Source organism: Rhinatrema bivittatum, chromosome 4 (assembly GCF_901001135.1).
Source record: "Rhinatrema bivittatum chromosome 4, aRhiBiv1.1, whole genome shotgun sequence".
NCBI lineage: Eukaryota > Metazoa > Chordata > Amphibia > Gymnophiona > Rhinatrematidae > Rhinatrema > Rhinatrema bivittatum.
Window position 1 is genome coordinate 345,162,911 of NC_042618.1, and position 24,476 is coordinate 345,187,386.

General features: G+C 47.0%; 1 protein-coding gene across 1 annotated transcript in view; it reads left to right on the forward strand.

Annotated features, from left to right (window-relative positions):
* The first annotated feature begins 4,968 nt into the window (after nt 1-4,968).
* Nucleotides 4,969-24,476, forward strand: part of RSAD1 (radical S-adenosyl methionine domain containing 1) — a 36,873-nt gene continuing 17,365 nt past the window's right edge. Inside the window, exons 1-6 of the mRNA XM_029600630.1 lie at nt 4,969-5,481; nt 10,162-10,295; nt 12,840-13,044; nt 13,412-13,777; nt 14,585-14,648; nt 15,206-15,353. Coding sequence (XP_029456490.1) covers nt 5,359-5,481; nt 10,162-10,295; nt 12,840-13,044; nt 13,412-13,777; nt 14,585-14,648; nt 15,206-15,353 — 1,040 coding nt within the window. The 5' untranslated portion in view covers nt 4,969-5,358. The remainder of the gene's footprint in view (nt 5,482-10,161; nt 10,296-12,839; nt 13,045-13,411; nt 13,778-14,584; nt 14,649-15,205; nt 15,354-24,476) is intronic.

Below are 24,476 nucleotides of genomic sequence, written 5' to 3' on the forward strand. Positions count from 1 at the left end.
ATGGGCAGCCTCTCACCTCTCCTTCTTCCCTTTTTTCAGCATCTTCAGTGGCCCGGAGGCCGCCAGTGTTCCTTTGCGCGGCCAGAGCCACTGCCTGTCCTTGCGGCGAAGAGGCCACCGATGTTCTGGCTCCTCTCTGCTTTGCGGCGGGCCCGCTGCCGCCGTCAACCCCCGTGCAGTCTGGAGACTGCCAACACTCTCACCTTGCTTGGCGGCAGGGAGCTGCCTGAGTGCCGTCCTTGCGGTCAGGAGACCGCCGACAGTAATCCTATGCAGCCCGGAGGCTGCCGAATTTACCTGTCCCCTCCGTGGGGACGGGCCTTCCTCCTCGGTCTTTTCTGTGGCAGGGAGCAGCTCTCAGCTTCTTCCCTGCGGCCTGGACACCACTGCTTGCATCGGGGCCTGCTCCATGGCCCAGTCTTCCTCCTGCACTGCAGCGGCAGGGATGTCGCTCTCCAGGGTCCTGCTGTCCAACTCCTTAGGCGCGAGGCTGCGCCTCCTCTGTATATTTAAAGGGCCAGTGTGGGAGAGGTCTTCCTGTGATGTCATCATAGGAGTCACCTCTTCAGCCCTACAAAAGGGTCCTGTCTTCATTGCTTCATTGCCTTCGCAAGGAGCCAGTCCTCCTTAGGACTTCTTGTCATCTTGCTTCTTGTTGGCACTCTGTTCCATGTTGGAATTCCATGTCTTCGTCTTCATTGTGGTCTCTTGTCGGATCCTGTGTTTTCTTCGTTCAGATCCTAATGTTCCTGATGTTTCGCCTCATCAGTTCCAGTCGTCCTGATGTTGCCTTCATCCTTCTCCTCAGATCTGCTGATGTTTCATTCTTCAGATCTTTTGGATCGCCCTTCCGCAATGTAGATGTTGAACAGAACCGGTCCCAACACCGATCCCTGTGGCACTCTACTTAACACCATTCTCTCTTTAGAGTAGGTTCCATTTACCATCACCTGTTGTCTTCTATCCGTCAACCAGTTTGTAATCCACGCCAACACCTTGGAGCTGTCTCCCAAGCTTTCATTTTGTTGATGAGTCTTCTGTGTGGGACCGTATCAAATGCTTTACTAAAATCCAAGTAAATTACATCTAGCACTCTTCCCTGATCCAGTTCTCTAGTCACCCCATCAAAGAAATCAATTAGATTCGTCTGACAGGACCTTCCTCTGGTGAATCCATGCTGCTTCTGACTGAGCAACCCACCAGACTGTAGATAGTTTACTATCCTTTCTTTCAGTAGAGTCTCCATTAATTTTCCCACCACCAAGGTGATGCTAACCAGCCTGTAGTTCCCAGGCTCTTCTCTACTCCCACTCTTGTGAAGTGGGACCACCACCGCTCTTCTCCAGTCACTAGGCACTACACCCTTTTCCAAAGATCTATTGAACAGGTCACACAATGGACCTGCCAGCCCCATGGCTTTGTCCACTTTCAGTTTTCTTAGCTCTTCCCATACATTCTCTTCCGTAAATGGAGTTTCGTCTACTCCACCCCCTTCTACAGTCTTGATAACAAGTGAGGTCCTTCTCCAGGGTCTTCTTTTGTGAACACTGAACAGAAGTATTTGTTTAATATTTCTGCTAATTCATCAATGCTATTCTGTTTGGAGTGGTGTTTTTAGAGGGGAGAGCACCAAATTCCTAGCCTGTCCTGGGTGCCATCATGCTCAGTCCAGTCCTGGATCTAAAACCAAGGGGAAAGATTCCTAGGTAGCTTGAAATGAAGGTTCATGGGGCCAGGTCCCAACCTGATTTCAACTGAGCTGGATTCCCTAAGGAGCAGAACACTGCATGTTAAAATTAAAAAAAAAAAAAGAAAAAGATTCCCTAATGATCATAAACTCTTTGCACCATGGTTGGCAGAAAGGAAATAACGGTATAACAGAAATGAGAAGAAAAAGCCAAAGCTTACAGGAGTAACCAAGTCTGAAGATCCTTCAGAGTGATTTAAAGCAATTATTGCAGCCTACTGAAGAGCAGAAACATACAGTGCTATCTCCTCATTCTGATACAAAAAATGTCACATGGTCGTTCTATAGCTGAAGGACAGCAGTAGAACACAGTTTCTGGTAGCCAGCCCAAAAAATAACTACAAACAAAAATTTGCAAATATTGAGCATCCAGTGTTTGCGAATCTATGGCATGCATATTAATTCTACATGTCCGGAAAATGCAGATTTGGGAGCCTTGAGTCTGTCTCAACTATACTAAATAAATGAAAAGTAACAGTTAATGTTCAGGCGCCACCTAATGTTTCGAAAAGAAATCCATAAAATTTGTAATTTTTATGAGCATCTCTGAAAGGAGACGGAGTGAGAGGAAAGCAAAGCTACAGCTTAAAGCGTCAGTTTTATCTGTGTGGAACTGGAACCTGATCTGACTAAGATATCCTGCGATTTGGTCCTCCAAGGCGAGTGTGACATTTTAAAGGCATTTTCAAATTAGGGCTTTAAAATAAAGTCACAACCCCTGTGTACTGAGCAGAATTTCAGAAGTCTAGCTATCCAGCAGCATCATTTATGAATGTTCCCGCTGTTATGATTATAGTTCCCCTGCCCCCTGGTAATCGTTGTCGGGTTTCTCTGGAAGCTCCCATTTTAACAAGAACGTCATAAAGTGCCTCAATCTGACTGGATCGAGAGGGTCAATCACATTGGCTGTGATGTCACAAATGCTGCATGAACCAATCCGTTCCCTTCTCATGGTAGATGATTGGTGATGTTGTTCCCAACATAGCAGCTGCTAGGGGTTCCGAGCAGTGGCAGGGGCGCACCTTAAGCGTAAGGTATGCAGGATGGGCGTTTCCTGATCTTCTGCTGTAAGCCCTTTGGAGCCATAAGAAATATATTCTACAGCACTGTTGGCATTTTACTAATCCAACAATAAAATGAAAATATGATAGTGCATATTTTAACCAAAAATCTGTGACTGTAAAGAAGATAGAAAAGTAGACTTTTTTTTTTCTTGCCAGGAAGTCCAGTTCTGGTTTTATTCAGTGATATGTATGGAGACATGGTTCCGATTTCCCTACAAATCTCAAGCATGCAATGGGGTAAAACCAGAATTGAATCAGCCTATTGAGGAAAAATGGAGCAAGCTGCAGCGGTAGTCAGAGGAAGCGTTCCTTACCTCCCAAATCACTCTAAGAAACAGTTAAGCAAATCCTGGGGTTTTTGTTTTAAAGAACTTAAATTTTTATTGATACTTTCCAACAATATAAAATAACAGATTGCAAAATTCCATAACAAATACAAAATAAACACAGGGGAGAGCAAACTAATGCAGAATAATCTATGAATACAATAAACGGTATGACACCATTTCAAATAACACATCATTAAAATAAACAGGAGACAGAAATACACAATTTACCACCTTTCATGAGTGGAGTAGAAGAGCAGCTTAGTGGTTAGATCAGCAGGTTGTAAACCAGCGTCCAAATCCTGCTACCTCTCCTTGTGGCCCTGGGTAAGTCATTTCATCTGGCATTGCCTTAGGTACAAACTTAGGGTCCCATTTACCAAGTTTTTTTCCCCATAGACCCAGAATCGGGCTGATACAAAAAAACCCGTGGGAGATCCGGCGAGCGCTTGATCTCCTGGGCGCGCGATTCAAAAAAAAAAAAAAAGTAAATGAGGGCCCACGGTAAAAGGAGGCGCTAGGGACACTAGTGCGTCCCTAGCACCTCCTTTTTGACAGACGTGGCGGCTGTCAGCGGGTTTGACAGACGATGCTTAATTTTACCGGCATCGGTTCTTGAACCCACTCACAGCCACGGGTTCGGAAAACGGATGCCAGCAAAATTGACTGTCTGTCTTCCGGGCCGTGGGCAGATTTTTTTTTTTTTAATTTTAAATTTTTTTTATTTTTGGGGCCTCTGACTTAATATCGCTATGATATTAAGTCGGAGTGTGCACAGAAAACCAGTTTTTTCTGCTTTTCTGTACACTTTCCCGGTGCCGGCTGAAATTAACACCAGCCTTTGGGTAGGCGTTAATTTCTGAAAGTAAAATGTGCGGCATCGCTGCACATTTTGCTTCCTGTATCGCGCGAGAATGACTATTAGGCCCATCAACATGCATTTGCATGTTGCGGGCGCTATTAGTTTCGGGGGGATTGTCTGCGCGCTTTCAACACGCTATTACCCCTTACTGTATAAGGGGTATAAATAGCGTGCCGAAAACGCGCGGCCAAACGGGGGCTAACAGTGCGCTCCACTGAAGCGCACTTTACTGTATCAGCCCGAATGAGAGAAAAGCCTTAGTAAATCAGGCCTTTAGAATGTAAGCCTTGTGGGGACAAGGAAATACTTATGGTACCTGAATATAATCTATTTTGAAGTGACTGACTAGTTGGGAAAGTTGGAATACAAATGAAATTCATAGGAAAAAAATACCCAGTCCTGGTTCTATCATCGCTTGTTGTGAAGTATTTCTAATTGAATGCAAACACAAGTGGAAAAGGGAATAAGTGATACTGCATTCCAACGTTGTCCTAACACTGCTTATATAGCTGCTGGAATCGGGTATACTGGGGAAGGAGGGCAGACATTTATTATACACACGGAACATTATACTCCCGGAACATGGCCTTGATTTTTAACCAGTTTCTACAATAATCAAGTTCCTGAATCTCTCATAAAGCTCCAAGAACAACTTATTTATCTTCTCTTTGTGTTTTTACTAGACTGCAAGGAGTCTTTTATATGTGCCAGTTCAGCACTGCATATGCCTTGTAGCGCTATGTAAACGAATGATAATTTAAAAAAACAAAACCAGAAACAGTTTTTCATACCCCCACTGACTGAATAACATTGTTTCAGCAGCTCTCCTGACTGCTTGAGAAGGGAGGTTTTTTTTTTTCTAGGTTCTGAAGCGTAGTCCTCCTCTTCTTTCTTGCCCCAGCAGAGGGCAGACAAGCACCGAGTGGAGCTCGCTTGCCACACTAGCCCAGCACAGGGACTCGATGCAGCGGGAGACACGGACGCAGTGCAATGACAGCCCAGAGGCAGTCCCTCAGACCTGTGCTTTACTGTGGAGAGGATTTAGGATTTCCTGCTCCCTCCTGCAGCTGACCAATGCCTGCAGGTTTAGGCTACAGAGGAACGGATTCTAGGAAGCTATTTACAGTCACCAAAGCTAAATCTAATATTAGGGGAAAAGAAACGGGATCCTGCTGCAGCTTTCCTGCTTGGGAAGTTACGATAATGCAACTACAGGAGAGGCTCAGTTCAGGAATCTGAGATTGTTCCTTCTTTCTATTTCCGAGAGCCACCAGCTCTCCTGATCCTATTACTTGGCATCCTTGGGTACTCATGGCGCACGGGCAGCTTTGCTGAGTTTATCCAAGGTTCCCTCTGCTAATGTTGTCTAACATCCTAAAAAGGTGTTTGGTGGCACAAGGCGCCTCATGGTGGCCTTCAGGGAAATGTCATGGAGCCAGGGACTGCAGCACATGGGCTGATCAGGCAGCTCTGTATGTTCATGTAAGTGATAGGGATTGTAGTGGATTTTTCCATGTCTGATATAAATCATTTCTGTGGCAGGCACAGTATGTAGATCATGTCCTCAGGACTGAACTCCTTGTGGCCGAGAATATGACCCCTGTGTAATGTAAAATGGTAGTCATATATAGGGTGGGTTATCCTTTCAAGCGTATATAGGCATTCTTCTTCTAGCAACGTGGTTGTATATAGTGTTGATTAATCCTGGTGGAGTGCAGCACAATAGGGCAGTTTTCAAAGCTGTTGTTTCTCTGCCAGGTTGAAAATACAAATGGGGTTCCATAGCACATTCACTTTTAAATGGGTTAGAAACAGAAACTCCAGGAAGGGACTGCAATTTTATATCTAGCTAAGAATCTGGTAGAAAATTTCCCAACCAATTTTCAATTAATGGGACAGTGATTCCTATTGTAAATCAAGTCCGAAATTTAGGCCTAATTACGGACACCACTCTTTCATTATGGCCCAACATTAATCAACTTGTATGTAATGCATACTATAAACTCGCATTTGATTTGTAGGATATGTCTATACCTTGAAGAGAATGCCCTAAAAACAATAATCCATTATTTAATTATGTCACCGCTCGACTATTGTAATGTTTTGTTCCTTGGCCTACTAGAGACAACATTGCGAGCTCTCCAAAACATTCAAAATTCAGCAGCAAGAATTATGTCTGGGACTTCCTTATGGAAACACTTTACCCCAATATTTATGTAATACCACTGGCTTCCGATAGTCTGGCGGAATAAAGTTCAGGGTCCTACTTTTCATTTTCAAAGGTATTAATGGGCTTATTTCCCCGGTTTTTAATTCGGACCTGAAACTGTATCAACCTACGCGGTCACTACAGTCAGCCTCACAATTATTATTTGAAGTTCCCTCTTTTAGATTTATATGACTAGACACATTGCGTGAACAGTTATTTATGATTCAGGGTCCTTCTTTATGGAATAGCGTACCTGTGGAAATTAAAAAAGAAATTTCTCTCAAGGTTTAGAAAACTGATAAAAAAAACCTTTCTTTTTAACCAGGCTTATGACTATATAGACCATTGTTTTTCATCTCTATATGTTAGATCCATATGAAGGATCATTGGTCCAATACTGCGTAAACTTTTTTCTGTCTTATATTTTGATGTTGACATAAGCCAAACTATATTGTAGGGACTAGTGTAAGTATGATTTCATTTGATACTACATTTCATTTTATTTTTAAATTGACAGCATATTTATTCATTTTTGTTATTAAAGAGGTAATATTTGTATGCTGATTAAATATAGCAGTTAGTTGGTAATTAGAGGTGTTTTTATAAATGAAAGGTGTATTGATAAATTTTATATCCTAATTACTTGGTAACCAGAGGTGTTTTATAAAATATTGATGCAGCTAATTGGTAATCTGCCATCTACTACATTTTTTGTTATTGTTTTTATTTTGTATTTAAGATTTTATAATATGTTTAAACTATCATGTTTGTTTTATTTATTGTGACTATTTCATTGTAAACCACTTAGTAATTGATAAGTGAATGTACATTATATTTTCAAATGTATGTAAGCTGTTTTCCTGCCCCTCCACCCCCACCCTGCAGGTGCAAAGTATGTGTGCCCTTTAAACACATCTGTTGCGAGCTCGGGACTGCGGGTGCTTGCTCGAGCAAGATGTGAGCCCTTGGACCATGGTGTGGCTCAGGGGAGGCCCCAAGGCACGCACCGTGGGAGGTGAATGTGTCCAAGTAATGCTGGAAGTAGAACAAGCTAGGAACTGGATCAGGAGTAGAACTTGGGTCAAGGCGTGGAACATCATTAGGAACTAGAACCAGCAGGCTCAGATTCAGGATTCAGGCTCAGATTCAGGATTAGGATTTAGATACAAGTAAGGGGTGAGTGCTGCCCTGCAGTGCACCCTACACAGCCGCCCATGGCTGGTCACGGACCACGCTGGAAGCGAAGCAGACTCTAGGTGAGAAGATGAAGACTTGAAGCTGGAAATATGACAAGATTCAGGAGAGACCTGCACCATAGTGCGCCCTACACAGCCGCCCGTGGCTGGTCGTGGACCACGCTGAAGCGAAGCGGGCTCTGGACTTGAGTCTTGGGCATGGACGGATGCAAGAACAAGGAGCTCCGAAGACCAGAAACAGGATTCAGGACTCGGATTCAGGAACAGACCTCAGCATTAAAAGCAAGGGCCTACCGGAGACTTGCGCTGCAGACATGAAGGCAGGCCTTCTGCCACGAAGCGCCCTACACAGCCCCCCTGGGCTGGTTATGGACCACGACAGAGGCACGCCAGGAAAGGTGGAGAGAAGGAAACCTGGAAGCAGGACAAAGAGCCGGAGGCTGGAACATCAGGAACAAGGAACATGGAAGAGGTGACGAAGGAGCTCCGACAAGGAACAAGTCCAGAAACATCCACAGGAGACCAAGAACATCAGGAACAGAAACATCAAGAATATCCAACGAAGAACCATCTAGACACATGAAGACCATGGAGGACCTTGCATGGTGAAGTCCACAGACAACTGTGAAGATCCAATGCGAAGGCCCCGAGGAAGTGGAAAAGAGCCCTTTTATAGGACCGGACATGGCACGGACGGATGACATTATCCGTTGGGGCCGCAGGCTTTTCTCATTGCTGGCCCTTTAAATAAAGTGCAGAGGTTCACGCATGCCTAGAGGAGCCCAATGCAGGATAGAGACAGCAGCGTCAGCAGCGTCCATGCCACACAGGAGAAAGGTCTGTGGCACTCGGGCCGAGAAGAGTGAGGAAACAGTGGTGGCTCCCACCGTGGAGCGCTGAGTCTGCAGCGGCGTCCCTGCCGCGAGAGAGTCCCGGTAGTGGCTCCTGCTGCAAGGAGGTGGAGGCAGCGGTGTTGGAGACAGCTCCTCAGCCGTGGAGAGGAAGTGGCAGCGGAAGAGTGGCAGCAGTCAGGCGCCGGCCCGGATGGCACAGCGTAGGCAGCATGGGAGAGGTGAGAGGTTGCTTACGGCCCGACCGCGAGTAGCATCACAAAAACATCTACTTTACCCTAGTTAATTTTTTTAAATTTGTTTCTCAAATAAGTACTCAAGCAAAGTGCTACATGTACCCCTGTACTGTAAATATCCCTGCCTGAATAAACATTTTGGCCTTTTGAGGCCAGCTATTCCTTAAGATGAAACTCAATCAACCTAAAGAACTTAAACTTGAACAGTAACATATAGTAAAATAAAAATAGTATTTTCTTTGCAAATTAGCTACAAACAAGCATTAAAAATATGCATGTAATCTGCAACCAGGCCACTGCTGAAAATTACCCCAGAATGTAGAAGTTATTGATTGCTCCTGAACAAATATAGGTTGACTGTAAGAGGTGTTGATGACTCCTGAGGGTGTACAGGATAGCTGTAAGAGGTATTGATCACTCCTGATGGGGAATAGGTTGACTCTGAGAAGTGTTGATTACTTCTGAAGGAATATTAGGTTGACTGTAAGAGGTATTGATTATTCTGGGGGGGTCTATAGGCTGGTTGTAAGAGGTACTGATTGCTCCTAAAGGGATATAGGTTGAGTGTGAGAGTATAGTGTGGCTGTAGAAGATATTGATTTTCTTCTGGGGGTCTATAGGTTGGCTGTAAGAGGAATTGATTATTCTTAAAGGAATATAGTTTGACTGTAAGAGGTATTGATTATACCTAAAAAAAAAAAGTATAACTTGGCTGTGAGAGATCTTGATTACTACAGAGGGGTGTATAAGTTGGCTGTAAGAAATATTGATTACTCCTGAAGGAGTCTGGGTTTTTTTTTTTTTTAGCATTTGTTTATATACCGAGGTATAGCTGACATTGCCTTCACTCCGGTTTACATTATAACAACCAGTTACATTTAAATTCATAACAGTATGACAGAGATTGAATCAAAAAACAATAACTTAATAAAATTCAGTAAATACATTGAACATTAGATATGAACGTATGCAAATCTTGAAGTAGACTGTTAATATCGTAAATGAGAAAAAGGTTCCTGCGAGTCGGGGCAAAGTCAAAAGGAGGGGGTTGCTGGCATGAAAAGGACTGAGAAGTGGATATGATAAAAAGGTTTAAGTTCTGCTGTCAATGGGTGAGCAGTCATTGTATGACTGTGAGAGTAGCCAGTTTTTAAGATCTTTTTTTTTTTTTTAAAGTATAAGGTATTGATTATTCCTGAGACAGTGAGAGGTACTGATTTTTTCTGAAGGCATATAGGGCCTGATGTACTAAGCATTTTCCTATAAACACAAAATGGAGAGAACTCTTCCATCAAGCCTTTGGGGATAGTGGCTGAAAAGGACTGATTCAGCGCTGGGGCAAAGTAATCTAGGACTGTGATTGTATTGCTTTTGTCATAAGTCCAGCCTTGGTACTGGCGGTGGGAGGGAGGGGAACACTGGAAACAGTTAATAATTGTAATGTCAACTCATTTAGTGTCTCATACATTTTTATGTATGTTTTTAATGTTTGTAAACTGCTACAGGGTGTGCAGCCAAAACATTTTAAATAAATAATACATCTGGAGCGTTTGCTGGCTGCGAGAGGTGATGAATACTGCTGATAGTGTGTGGATTTGCAGTCTGCGCTCTAACTTGAAGGATGGGAGGGAGTGTTGTTTCTCACTTGGTGATCCCTTTCTGTCCCATAGTGGCCATACTGTCAGAAACGCTGCAGTTACTGTAACTTCAATAAGTACGTTGTCCGCACTGTGGATGAAGAGGTGATGAGCGAGTGCCTGGTGCGGGAGGCACGTACCCTGATCCAGCTCAGCCAGGTCTCACGGTGAGTATCTGGGGGGATGTGGAGGGAGCTCAGACGACTGGAGGGAATAGGCTCGAGAGGCATCACAGACTTGGAGAGAGGCAGTTACATTATACCCTTCTGTACTTATTTCTCTGGATATCTCAGCTGCGTTCGACACTATTGATCATGAAATTCTTTTTTGATTACAAGAGTGTGGCCTATCAGACAAAGTGTTAGACTGGTTTCACTCATATCTCTCTAACCGCATTCAGCATATCAAATTCAAAAACGAAGTCTCATCCATCTCCCACATTAAAACTATGTGTTCTCCAAGGGTCTACACTGTCCTCTGTCCTGTTTAATATTTATCTCACTCCTATTTGCATAATTCTATCCACCTTGATAGATTGTTATAAAGTATATGCAGACGATATACAATTTGTTCTGCATATGCATTCTTCTTGGCAGGACACCACTGCACATCTCAGTATCTGCTTTTCCACCGTTAAAGATTGGCTTAAACATAATAGGCTTTCACTAAACATGTTCAAGACTGAGTTTCTTGCTATCTATAGCCCATATTCGACCTTCACTGAAAATTCCATCTAGCTAGAAAATTCTAAATTCCCAATTAAAAGCCAAGTCAAAAGCCTTGGTGTAACTCTAGATAGCACTCTTTCCTTTCACCCCCAGGTTAAACCATCATTAGACAAGGATTCTTTAGATTACATGTTCTTGCTGGCCTCAAGAAAGTATTACACGCTCCTGAAATTCATATCATGGTACAAGCCTCAATATTCCCCATTATAGATTACTGTAAGTTTATATACTGGCCTACCACGTTCCACACTCTGACCATTGCAGCTCCTACTTAATTCCTAGGCTCGTTTAATTGCAGGATTGAAGCATTTTGAACACATCACTCCAATACTGATCGAGTTACACTGGCTTCCTATTGGCAAAAGAATATAAAATCAGCATGACAATTTTTAAATTAATGCCATTTTAAAATTTTATCAACTATCTAGTACCTTATGTTCTTCTCAGCGCATCTCCTAGAGTCGCACAACTGCACATCACTCGTGAGTGCTCTTTTTCAGTTGCCAGTCCTGCCCTTTGGAACTCTTTCCCAATGAAGCTTCGTCAGTGTGACTCAGTCAAGAACTTCAGAAAATTTCTTAAAACCTTTGTATTTAAATTAGCATATTTTTAAGTATGTTTTGATTTTATTCACCTCCTTTTACTTTTTATTCTTTTTATTATGTATGTTTTATTATATACCTTTGATGTTTTAATTTGTATTTATGTACATTATTATATTTTATTATTGAATTTTATGTTTGTACTCTTGTACATCGCCTAGACCTATTTTAGTGTTAGGTGATCCACAAATCTTAATAAATGTAAATATTTACAGCAGAGCGGGACATGGAAGGAAAAAAAAATGTTGATGAGATGTAGGCTGAGGAAAGATATTTCTTCTTAGACTCCCTTGGGTTATTAATGAGTTCTTCAGGGCAAGGGCTGGCAATCCCTGGCATGAATGGCATCGAATTAACGCAGAGACTCTTGTTGGCAGTGACTGCATTAAGTCCAGAAGGCTAGTCCCCGAATGCATGATATATTTTTATTGTGTATATAGCTCAAGCCTTTTCCTTGGTAGCTTAATTTGAGCTGCAGTCAAGCACTGTAAGTGTTTCCCTGTTCCCAGAGGGCTCACAATCTACATTTTTTACCTTAGGCAATGGAGAGGGAAGTGACTTGTCCAAAGTCACAAGGACCAGTAGTAGGATTTGAACTCTGCTTTTTCCTGCTCTAGCAACTAGGCTACTCCTCTGGCAGGGCCTGCCAACACATTTTCAAAAAGCTTACAATGCCAGCATCTAATCCCATCATGGACCTGCATACCGGAAGGAGGCAGGAGGTCCTACTCTCCACTTTTCTAGGCACTAAGGAGTTTTCCTCCTCCTCTTCCCTAGCAGTATGAGCATTTGGAGAGGGGCCCTTCCCATCCATTCCCCCCCCCCCCCCCACACACACACTCTGGCAGTATGAGTATACTAACATTTCCTATAGAGATGTTGATAGAATTTTGGCCTTCTATCAATAAACCTAGCCAACCCCTGCTTTAGGTAGGGTTGCCACCTCACCCCAGGTCAAGCAGACTGATGCAAGGCCTGGGTCTGCCCCATTACAAACATGGAGTTGTAGTTCAGATATTTTCCCATTGATTGCATTACGAATAAGTGAACTAAAAATTCTAGCTTTAGGGTATAAAATAACCTCTTGACGTTTTGTGTGGAAGGACGTGTTTGTGTTATTAATCAGTGTTTTATGACAGTATATTTTATGATAAGTGACTTGTTATTAAGTTTGATTTATGTCCTTTAAGGTTCTTTTAAAACTATTATGTGTTTATGTTTTACAACTGTAAACCATTCTGAGCACATGTGTGGTAAAACAGTATTGAAATTTAAAATTGAAATAAATAATGTTTAGGGTCCTGGGATTTTGAGGGGTGCAGGGGGAAGGAGCCGTGCTGTGCAATTGCTACCAGGTGGTCTTGCTCCTGGTCCCCTGCAGGATCTCTTCAGTCTTCTTTGGGGGAGGGACGCCAAGCTTGGCCAGCCCATCCACCATTGCGACCTTCCTGGAGGCAGTCTCCAAGCAAGCCTACTTTGCAGGCGACACAGAGGTGACTTTGGAGGTCAACCCGACATCTGTAGGCGCTTCGTGTCTGGCAGGATTTCGGCTGGCAGGTGTGAACCGCCTGTCCATTGGAGTGCAGGTAAGGGTTAATGACATGATCGTGTGGAGTACTTTGTGGGCTGACAGAGCAGAAGGAATGTTTTTCCTCTGTCAGATGTGAAAGGGCTTAGACAGGGGGAATACATAGAAGCCATGGCATTGAGAAAGATGTCTGGTTTGGTTTTGGGATGTGTTTCATTGCTGTGGCATTGAGACACAAGCACCAAAGCCCTGTTTCACTGGTGGGAATAGGTGGGAAGCAGCATTTAGGCACTAGCTATTAAACCAGCAGGACTCTTGATATGTGACGTCAGCAGCATCTGCTCTTCATGTTTCGGCGATTGTTTCATTGCTGGTCTAGAGTTTCCAGTCCCTCACCCTTGCAATCCTTTTTCCTTGTATGACAGTCCTTGGATGATGCTGACTTGAGACTTCTTGGCAGAAACCACACTTCCCTTGATTCCTTGAGGACCTTAAAAGAAGCCAGGAGACTGTTTCCAGGTGCCACGTCCGTGGATGTCATCTTTGGTCTTCCAGGTCAGACTGTGGCCTCATGGGTGCAGGTGTTGGAAGAGCTGCTGGGGCTGTGTGATGACCACGTTTCCCTCTACCAGCTCACGCTGGAGAGGGGCACAGCACTCTTTAGGCAAGTCCAAGATGGTCTTCTGAGCAGGCCTGAACCAGAGGTGCTCGCGGAGATGTACGACGCTGCACGACAGATTCTGCGGAACAATGGGTTCCGTCAGTACGAGATCTCTAATTTTGCCAGAAATGTAAGTGGTCTTTGCTCTCCATTTCTTTCCTTTCCCTTCTTTCTCCTTATGAATCCTTAATCCCTATTGAAAGTGGATTTCTGTCTTGATTTTGAGTGAGTTCATTGTTCATTCTGGGCAGAGTTGATGCCCTTATGTGAAACAATACAGAGGCTAGGATTAAGACCGAATGAGTGAGAAGACCCCAGAAGATTTGCCTAGTATCCAGACAGCTGGATTAAAATGTTTGGAAACCCAAGACTCAAAAAGGAAGACCGAGTTTCTTCCTCTGAGGAAAGTTCCTTTAAATGCTGGAGGTCATTGCCTAGTGGTTTCCTCTTGACTTATTTATTTATTTATTTATTTTATTTAACTCTTTTCTATACTGACATTCATGATCAGTATCATATCACATCGGTTTACAAGGAACAAGGGGGTTATAACTTTAACAAACCATTTAACAAGAAGCAAAGTTACAATAAACAAGGTGAAATGAACTTGGGAGCTGAGGTAGCCGGAAACAGGACAGAAGAGGTAAATAAAACGTAACAGATGGTGGATGGGGGGGGGGCCCTAGCTGCATATATAGCGCGGTATGACTAGGTGGCACTTATGTTGAAAATGCCCATTGATTAAACAGTATTGCTTATACCTTGGCTCATAAGTTGAGTTTTGGGGTTTTTTTAAACTCAAGATATCTCAACCATACTGTGCTTATCCCATTTTCTCAGCTACAGCGGGTGAATCACAGAGCAGCTACTGACATTATTTAAAGATTCTTGGGTTAGGTTCTTGCTGTGATTTTATTCTCTCTTTCCTGTGCTGCAGGGGGCCCTTAGCATTCATAACCAATCCTACTGGCAAGGGAGACAGTACATTGGAATTGGCCCTGGTGAGTTCTCATTTACCAATCTTCAGGGGTATGTACCAAATGTGCTACAATTCAGCATTTTTCAGTGAAAAGCATCTCTGACTCATATTCCAGCTAGCAGAGCTCCAGCACAGACTGGCTGAGCACTGCTTCCCCTTTTATTTCAATCATTCTGTATATCACGTTGGAAACAAATGTAAAATTGTCACACCAATAAAGTTATCTGTAGGGAAGCTTATCATGCTGGACACCACACACACACTTACAGAGAAGCTCACACATTGCTATTAGGAAGGCAGTGCTGCTGGCGTTTTACAGGGAACTGCTAACAGGAAGCACATGCTGCTGGCGTCCCTGTTAACACTGACAAGACAGTGCTTTCAGGATACTTATGCTGTGTGGAAGCTTGCATCATCCTGCCTGTCTATAAACAGACATCCAGTGAGAGTGCAGGACAAGAACTGTGTCTAATACTTTTGGAAATGATTAGTGTGAGCCAGTTCCAGCTCCTGCCTTCAACCACTGCCATCCTCTTCTTCCACAGTTCTCTCCCCTAGCAATAAAAATGTCTATTTCAGGGGCACATGGCCGCTTTGTGCCACGACAGGATGGTACGAGCTGTCGGGAAGCCAGGATCCAGACACTGGAACCAGACCCATGGATGAAAGAAGTGATGTCCTCAGGGCATGGCACAAGGAAAAGGACAGCGCAGAGTGAGCTGGATGTGTGAGTTTTTTTTGCTTTTTTCCGCCTTCTGTGATAAGACCATGCCTGTGTTCCTGTGACCGGTTTTCTGATGTAAATGTGAATATTAGGATTTTTAGTCCATCTTTCCAAATAATGCTCAAGTAGCTTATGGTAAAATTTAAACTTAGCTGTTAATTTCCTTTTCTTTAGCCTGCCAGAGCAGTCCAAACATGTAGGTTATGTACCCCTTGCCAGCAGATGGAGATAGAGAATATAAGCTGAAAGCTGCCTTCAGCTCTTCAGTATCCTATGTCAAAGCTAAGACAACCAAAGGCAATGATTTGTTTTGGTTTCCAAATCACCACCATAACCAAAGCCTGATGCAACCAATAAACTTCATTGCATGGTCATTAACCCAGGAATTAGATAATCCCTACACCAAGGTCATAATTAGGCCAGCTACCTTAAGAGTAGACAATAACATGATGCTAGTTTTCTGAACTTGTCAGACTGAGAGCCCTTGATTGTTCCCTGGGTGGATTCTGCACTGGTCTGGCAGGACTAAAGGAAAGGAAATTAATAAGTAAGTTTAAATTTCACCTTCCTTGTCATCCTTGCCAGACCAGTCCAAACAAGTGGGATGTAATAAAGCTTCACCCATACTGGGCGGGAAGAAGCCAAAATAACTCTCAGGACTCCTGTGTCCAAGGTACAGCTTTTCCCAACCTGCACACCCGCACGGAGATTCTTGGAGCAGGAATGCAACAGAAAGAAGGGCATTGCCCTGCCATAATCCTCTGGAAAGACAGGTTTGGATTCTGCCTATAAGGAGTTTTCTTGACAGCCCTCGGCACCTGCAAACTCTTTCTAGAGCAGGCTGAAGTACTCACCAACTTGATTCCTCCTGAAATCAAAGGCTTTATTAGGACACTTGAAAGATCTATCCAAGAAAAACCTGGTCACCTACAAACATTTGAAAGGTGACCTCCAATAGGCTTGAGAATGGTCATCTCTGTCCTGGCCTATATCGCTCTACTTTCTCACTGTTTTGAAAAAAGTCTGATTCCGACAAAACTGAAACATTACACATAGAAAGGGCGATTAGTATTGGGCTCAGAGATACCTTTTCTTTTAAAATTACCAAAGACCATCAAGGAGACTGACTTCAATAACAAGAGTCAAAGAAATGCTCTATGAGGCTTGAGAGGAAGAGAGGCTAGATCCCTTAACTAAACTCAGATTCCAAGTTGAGTAGACCTTCCACTATGGAAGACTTGCATTCTTGACTCCCTGGAAGAATTTATCCCATCCAAGAGAGTAGCGAGACAGCTTCCATGACTTGTGCCTTCCACCAAGCTAGAGCCAATCTCTGGTATCTGCAAGATTTTCAAGTTATGCCTTCATCCCGGTCTTATCGGGCAGAAGAACAAGATTGAAGGAATGGATCCCTCAAAGGGAAATATTGCCTTCTATGGAAACTGAATTCATAGAGGCTTCAAACTCTAATTCCAGTCCATTAATGGTCATTTTTCTTGCCACTGAAGGTTGTAAACCTTGACACCAAGTATCCTCATTATATAGCCTGGTTCTTTCAACAGCCAAGGTTGTAAACTCTATATGATCCCTCCCTCTATTATATGTAATCCCTATTGGTTTAACTGTTCTTCATATAATCATGTGTTAATTGTAAAGCCTGTTGCTAAATTTTGTGTTCTCTGTAAACCGATGAGATGTTCCCAACGTTCGTCGGTATATAAAAGCCATTAAATAAATAAATAAATAAATAAATAAATGATCCTTTCCATTCTCTTTTACACCTAGAAGAATCCTTTGACCCAGGGAAAGGGTGAAGGAGAACCTTTGCTTGTACTTTCAGAATGCAGACTAGGGAATGTCTAGGTTCCTGGAGGAAACACATACAGAAGACTAGATACCGGTTACGGTTTTATAAGGATATCCAAACCCCTGGGCGCCTGCTTTTTTTAATGGCTGAAGAACTTGCTTGCCTTGGAGTTTCGCCAAGCTGATCTGAAATCCACTTCTATTGGTGCCCCACCTAAGTGCTAATAGGGCAGAGGCTACTTCTGCCAGACTGTACACTTCAGGGTTTAAAGAATGGTCTGAGCATCAGCTTAGAATATTTGTCTGTATGATAAAAATTACAAGATGTGTCTGATGAAGTGAACTGTGCCCTCGAAGGCTCATGCCTCAATAAATTGGTCATTCCCTGTACGTACCTGGATCAGTCCAGACAGTGGGTTATGTCCCCAATCCAGCAGATGGAGTCAGCACAAGCTTTGAGGGGGCGTATCCATATATACTACTACCCCCTCTGCAGGAGTTCAGTATCTTCTGACTCCAGCAGATGCGAGTAGGGGAATCAGGCTTCCCCTCCTTTTCCTTCACTTTCTTGCTTGATTATGGCTTGTTGTTGTCTTTTTCTGTGGATCAAGTTTGTATCAAGTTTGTATTAAGTTTAAAAAAAAAAAAAAAAAAAAAGGCAGAGTTCTTTCAACTTCTGGGGAGTGGCTTATCTTCCTTGTCTCTTCTCTGCGGCCTTGCTGTTTATTTCTCGTTGCAGCCAGGGGTAAGTTTGTTTTTCCTTTGTAGTTTTTTTCCTTTACAGCTCAGCCCCCGGTGCCCGCGAAAGCCGGTGGAGCCGGCCTCTTCGCTCTTTACTCCCTCACCCGCGGCCATTTTACAGCTCCTCATGGGCTGCTGAGCCATTTAGGGAAAGATGTCTGGGGCGGGTCGTGTGGCCAGGAAGGCCCCCCCGCGGCACCCTCCTCTATTTTCAGACAGCGGGCAGTGCGGGCCGACCGGGCCCCCCCGCAGCGGCGCCTTTGTGCGCGTGGCCCCCCCCCGTGGCTTTTTCTTTTCTCCTGCAGCGATCCCGATGCCGCGGCCGTCCCGCTGTGCGGCCTGCGGAGACCCGGGGTCCCGGATTTCCCGGGAGGGCATCTGTGCACGATGCCTTCCCGGGGGGGAAGGTACCTCACAGTCCCTGACTGATTTCTCTTTTTTGCCCGGGCGGTGCGGGCCGGCCACTCCGCCATTTTTGGCGGGAACGGCGGCCATTTTACATTCTGAGCGCCCTGAGGCGCAGGCCACGAGGGGGAACGGATCCCTGGAGGCCACGAGGGAGAACGGATCCCTGGAGGACTCTACCAGCGGGGGTGTTCCCCCGATTTTGGTGCAGGAACCAAGCACCCAGAGCCAGGGAGCAGGAACCACGCCGCCCCCGAAGCGCACCCGAGCAGGCCGGGGTTCTCTCCGGAGTTTATCCTGCTCATGCATACCGCTTATCTGCAGGGGCTGGAAGCACCTGTGGGACCCCCCCCCCTCCTAAGATCCCTCGGATGTCGCCCTCGACGCCGGCCCCCCCCAACCCTCCGGGAGTGGGGGCCTCCCGCCTTCCTACCCGGGTCCGATCCACGCCCGCGGCAGTGGGGGCGGTGCCAGACCCAGCGGGACATGGACTTGACCTCCCGGACGGGGGACAAGGGGACGGCACACAGGAGGGGGATGATCCGCGTACCCTACGCCTCTTCCAGAGGGAAGAGCTGGACGACCTCATCCCGCAGATCATCCAAGAATTAGATTTGGATCCGCCACCAGACCCGCCTGCCCCAGTAGCTCCCGCTGTCATCACTTCTTCAAGGAAGGGAGATCCTGTCCTGGCGGCACTCCGGCCGAGGGCTCGGGCTTTTCCCATTCATGACTCGTTTTTACAACTTCTCACCAGGGAATGGGACACCCCGGAGGCCTCCCTGAAGAGCAGCCGGGCTATGGAAAAGCTGTACCCGCTCCCCGAAGATTTTCTGGACCTCATCAAGGTCCCAAAGGTGGACTCCGCAGTGTCGGCGGTCACGAAGAGGACGACTATCCCAGTGACGGGAGGTGCGGCGTTGCGGGACACACAGGATCGTAAGTTGGAAGTTTTCCTTAAGCGGGTTTTCGAGGTCTCCGCTCTGGGTATGCGGGCGGTGATGTGCAGTTCGCTTGCCCAGCGGGCTAGTCTCCTTTGGGTGCAACAACTCCTCACGTCTCAGAACCTGCCGTCCGATGAGGCTGCCCAGGCAGATCGGCTAGAAGCCGCAGTGGCGTATGGGGCGGACGCCTCGTACGACCTTTTTCGGGTCCTCACAAGATCCATGGTTTCGGTAGTGGCAGCATGACGACTACTGTGGCTACGCAATTGGGCGTCTGATACGTCCTCTAAGTCCAGTCTGGGCTCTCTTCCCTTCAGGGGCAAGTTCCTCTTCGGGGAGGATTTGGACCAGATCATCAAGTCCCTGGGGGAGAACGCTGTTCATCGGCTGCCGGAGGATAGGTTTCGACCATCCAGAGCGTTTTCTTCTTCTCGGACCAGAGCCAGAGCGCAACGGCGCTACAGGGGCTACAGACAGACGGGCTCCCGGCCATCCGCCCCCAGGTCTCAGCCCTGGTTGCGCGCCTTCCGCGGGCATCGGCCCGCATGCACTACTCCCGGAACCGGGAACCCCTATACCAAGTCTTCACAATGATGCCAGTCTCGCCCACTCCCCTGTCCCCAGGATTGGGGACCGACTAACGTATTTCTAAGCGGAGTGGGCACGGATCACCTTGGACCAGTGGGTCCTGGATACCATAAAACACGGCTACGCATTGGAATTTGTCCGCCCCCCGCAGGGAAGGTTCTTCTTTTCCCCCTGTGGCTCGGACCTCAAGAGAGGAGCGGTGCAGCTGACTCTGGACAGACTCCGGGAGATAGGCGCTACTGCGCCCGTGCCCTTCGGAGAGGTGGGCTCGGGCCACTATTCCATCTATTTCGTCGTACCAAAGAAGGACGGTTCCTTCCGGCCTATCCTAGTCCTCAAGGAAGTCAACAAATCCCTTCGAGTCGTTCGGTTCCGCATGGAAACGCTCCGGTCAGTGATTGCGGCGGTGCATCGGGGGGAGTTCCTCGCCTCCCTGGACTTAACGGAGGCCTACCTGCACATTCCCATCCGCCCGGACCACCACAGTTTCCTTCGTTTCAAAATTCTGGACCAGCATTTTCAGTTCACGGCTCTTGCGTTTGGATTGGCGCCGGCGCTGCACACCTTCACCAAGATCATGGTAGTTGTGGCGGCAGCTCTCTGGAAGGAGGGCATCCTGGTTCATCCTTATCTGGACGATTGGCTCCTCCGGGTGAAGTCATTCGATCATGGACGCTCAGCGGTGACTCGAGTAGTACGGTTTCTACATTCCCTGGGATGGGTAGTGAACTTCTCCAAGAGCTCCCTCATGCCCTCGCAACGCTTGGGTTTTTTTTGGGGGCGACCTTAGACACCCTACTGGGCAAAGTTTTTCTGCGCCAGGACAAAGCTCAATCCTTGCGGGATCACACACGACGGTTCTCTGCGTTACCAGAGCCCACCTCCTGGGACTACCTGCAACTCCTGGGAGTGATGGGGTCCACCATCGACCTTGTACCTTGGGCTTTCGCGCACCTCAGGACCTTACAGTGGGCGCTCTTCTCCCGTTGGAAACCAGTATTGCAGGTCTATCAGATGATTCTCCCGCTCCCACAGAATGCCAGGGACAGTCTGGGCTGGTGGTTGGATCCGCCGAACCTGGCCCGTGGCATGTCCCTCGATCTGCCAAATTGGGTGGTGGTGACCACCTATGCCAGTCTAGCAGGCTGGGGTGCAGTCTGCGATCGAAGCGCCACGCAGGGGACGTGGTCCACGGTGGAGGCGAAGTGGTCAATCAACCGTCTGGAAACCAGAGCGGTCCGGCTAGCTCTGCGACATTTCCTCCCGCTTCTTCGGAACCGAGAAGTCAGAATCCTATCGGACAACGCTACCACCGTGGTCTACATCAACCGACAAGGAGGCACGCGCAGCCCGCAGGTCGCGCTCGAGGCGGCGCTGCTGATGCAATGGGCGGAGCGTCATCTCGTCCGGCTAGCGGCCTCGCACGTCGCCGGTGTGGACAACGTCCAGGCGGACTTCCTCAGTCGTCAACTGCTGGACCCGGAGATTGGTCTCTCTCCGACAAAGCAATGCAACTTCTCGTCCATCGGTGGGGGGCCCCCCACTTGGATCTGATGGCGTCCGCTCTCAACGCCAAGGCTCCACGCTTCTTCAGTCGCCGGAGAGAGCGCGGAGGGAGTGGATGCCCTGGTCCTCCCGTGGCCACCATATCTTTCTTTTCCACCATGGCCCCTGGTGGGCAGGATGCTCCGCAGAATAGAAAGCCATCAGGGGACCGTGGTTTTCGTCACCCCAGAATGGCCCAGGCGACCCTGGTTTGCGGACCTGCTACAGCTGGTGATCGACAGGCCAATCAGGCTGGGGCACCTCCCCCAGCTCCTACATCAGGGCCCGGTATTTTTCGAGCAGGCAGAATTCTTCTGTCTTGCAGCCTGGCTTTTGAGAGGCGCCGCCTCCGGCGTCGGGGCTACCTGGAGGCGGTAGTATCCACGCTATTGCGGGCACGAAAGACATCGGCCTATGTTCGAGTCTGGAAGGTGTTCGAGCTGTGGTGTACCAGCCAGGCCACGAGACCCGCTAAGGCTTCTGTACCTCAGATCCTTCAGTTTCTACAGGCGGGGGTGGAAAAAGGGCTCACCTATAATTCACTACGGGTTCAGGTGGCCGCCCTTGGTTCGCTGTTGAGCGATGGGGGCTCTCTTCTACAGCATCCTGACATTGTTCGTTTTCTCAAGGGTGTCAAGCATATGCGTCCTCCGTTGCGGGACCCTTGTCCCTCCTGGAGTCTTAACCTTGTGCTTTGCTCCCTGTCGGGACCACCGTTCGAGCCGCTGCGCAGCGCAACGATAAAGGATCTCACTCTCAAGACTGTATTTCTTGTGACCATCTGTTCCGCTCGACGCATCTCGGAGATGCAGGCTCTGTTGTGTAGAGAGCCCTATCTCCGTTTCTCCGACTCTGGAGTTTCGCTTCGCACTGTTCCCTCCTTCCTTCCGAAGGTGGTTTCTGCATTCCATGTGAACCAGACGGTGGAGTTGCTGTCCTTCTCTTCCTCAGAGCCGAAGTCTCTCCGTCTCTTGAATGTCAAGCGCACTCTGCGCCTCTATCTGGAGGCTACAAATGAGTTCCGAACCTCTGACCATCTCTTTGTACTCTGGGCTGGTCCTAAGAAGGGGTCTCAGGCCTCGAAGACTACCATTGCCAGATGGCTGAAGGCCGGCATTGCTGCTTCTTACATTGGGGCGGGTCGGACTCCCCCACCCGGAATCGTAGCGCATTCTACACGTTCTCAGGCGGCTTCCTGGGCGGAGGTTCGCTCGGTATCCTCGCAGGAAATTTGTAGGGCAGCCACCTGGAAATCGTTACACACGTTCTCGAGGCACTATCGTCTGCACCTCGCCTCTTCAGTCTCTGGACACTTTGGCGAGCAGGTTCTCCGAGCAGGCCTCGCAGGACCCCACCCAATTTAGGGAAGCTTGGGTACATCCCACTGTCTGGACTGATCCAGGTACGTACAGGGAAAAGAAAATTATTACTTACCTGCTAATTTTCGTTCCTGTAGTACCATGGATCAGTCCAGACGCCCACCGCGTTTGGGTTCTTGATCCTGCTCAGCTCTGCGCTACTTCTTGCTCGCAGTGTTCTGTGTCTTCACAGTTGTTTCTTTTCGCTGTTTTTCACAGCTCCCTACAAGTTGGTAGGATGTTTGCAGTTACTTGTTGCGGTTACAATTGTTTTCATTATCTGTTTCCACAAACTTGATCCTTCGGGGGTTTCTACTCGGGCTTTGATATTCTCGATACTGAACTCCTGCAGAGGGGGTAGTAGTATATATGGATACGCCCCCTCAAAGCTTGTGCTGACTCCATCTGCTGGATTGGGGACATAACCCACTGTCTGGACTGATCCATGGTACTACAGGAACGAAAATTAGCAGGTAAGTAATAATTTTCTTGTCTATAAGGTGTCACCTACCTTTTCTCATTTTTGCTACATCACACTAACATGGCTAATCCTCTAAAGATCTTGCCTTATGATAGCGGTGTCGGCCATGTGAGCCGCTGCTAGGTACTGCAGGAGAACTCCATGCCAGAACAAATCTGAATCTTTCCTGTTCATACCCAGATGAGTCCAGACTGGTGGGTTTTGCATCCCTACCATCAGATGGAGGCAGAGGATAAAAAATTTCAGGAACTGCTACAAAACAGAGAGTGCCACGTGCAGTCCCTCAGTATTTGTGTCTTCAGCAGATGGTAGAGGTGCAAACCTGCAGTCTGGAGTTTTGAACTTAAAAAGAAATTAGAATTAAAATTAGAAGAAAAAGGATTTCTAAGAAGAGTGTGGCTCCTCAACGTGTTAGGCTCCTCCGTGGGCCATCTATTGGGTAGAGCAGGGCGAGCGGGGTTTTGGTTATCCCTGTGTTGCGTCCGTCAGTCTCAGACGGCTTCGACCTTTGTGCCTCACCTTTCTTCCTGCTCTCTCCTCAAACCTTGGGAAGTTGGCTGCCACCGCGTCTTCTTGCTGCTCTCCCCAGCGTCCCCAGATCGGCGACGGCGTTCGCCATGTTTCTCCTGAGGGCCTCCTAGGGTGTGCGCGCGCGTGCCACCCACATCTTTATCCACGTCATGGCGGGAACCTCGGGGCATCCCCTCCGAGTGACATCATCACATCCTGGTATTTAGCCTGCCATTCATTTGCTAACAAACCGAGTTAGCAAGGATTGGAATCGCTCCAGTCTAAGCTGCTCTGCCACTTCCTAGCTGCCACTGGAAGCTCTCCTTACCCTTCGGGGCTTTGCTACTAACGCGGGTACCTGCTCCTCGGGGGCCCTTCTACTTTCTTTTCAGGTGCCTATCCTGGGATCCCAGGTACTCGCTCCTCGAGGGCCTGCTCTCCCTAGACCTGGTGCCTGCCACTCAACAACTTCTGCCTTCTGGGACTATCACAGATACAGCCTCTGCTTCAGTGAGTACTATCTTCAGTCTATCTCGCCTATAGATACAGTGCTACATCCGGGACCTGTTCCTGTGCTTTGCGCTGTCTCCTTCTAGCTACTTCGCGACGGGTTCTCCCTGCTGAGGATCTCTGGACTGATACTGCTGGAGCTAACTACCATCACCACTGTCCGCTCCTTGGGCAGTGCCACTGTGCTGTATAATAAAGATTATCCTATCTGTGTGTGTGCCAAGAATCTAGCCTGGTG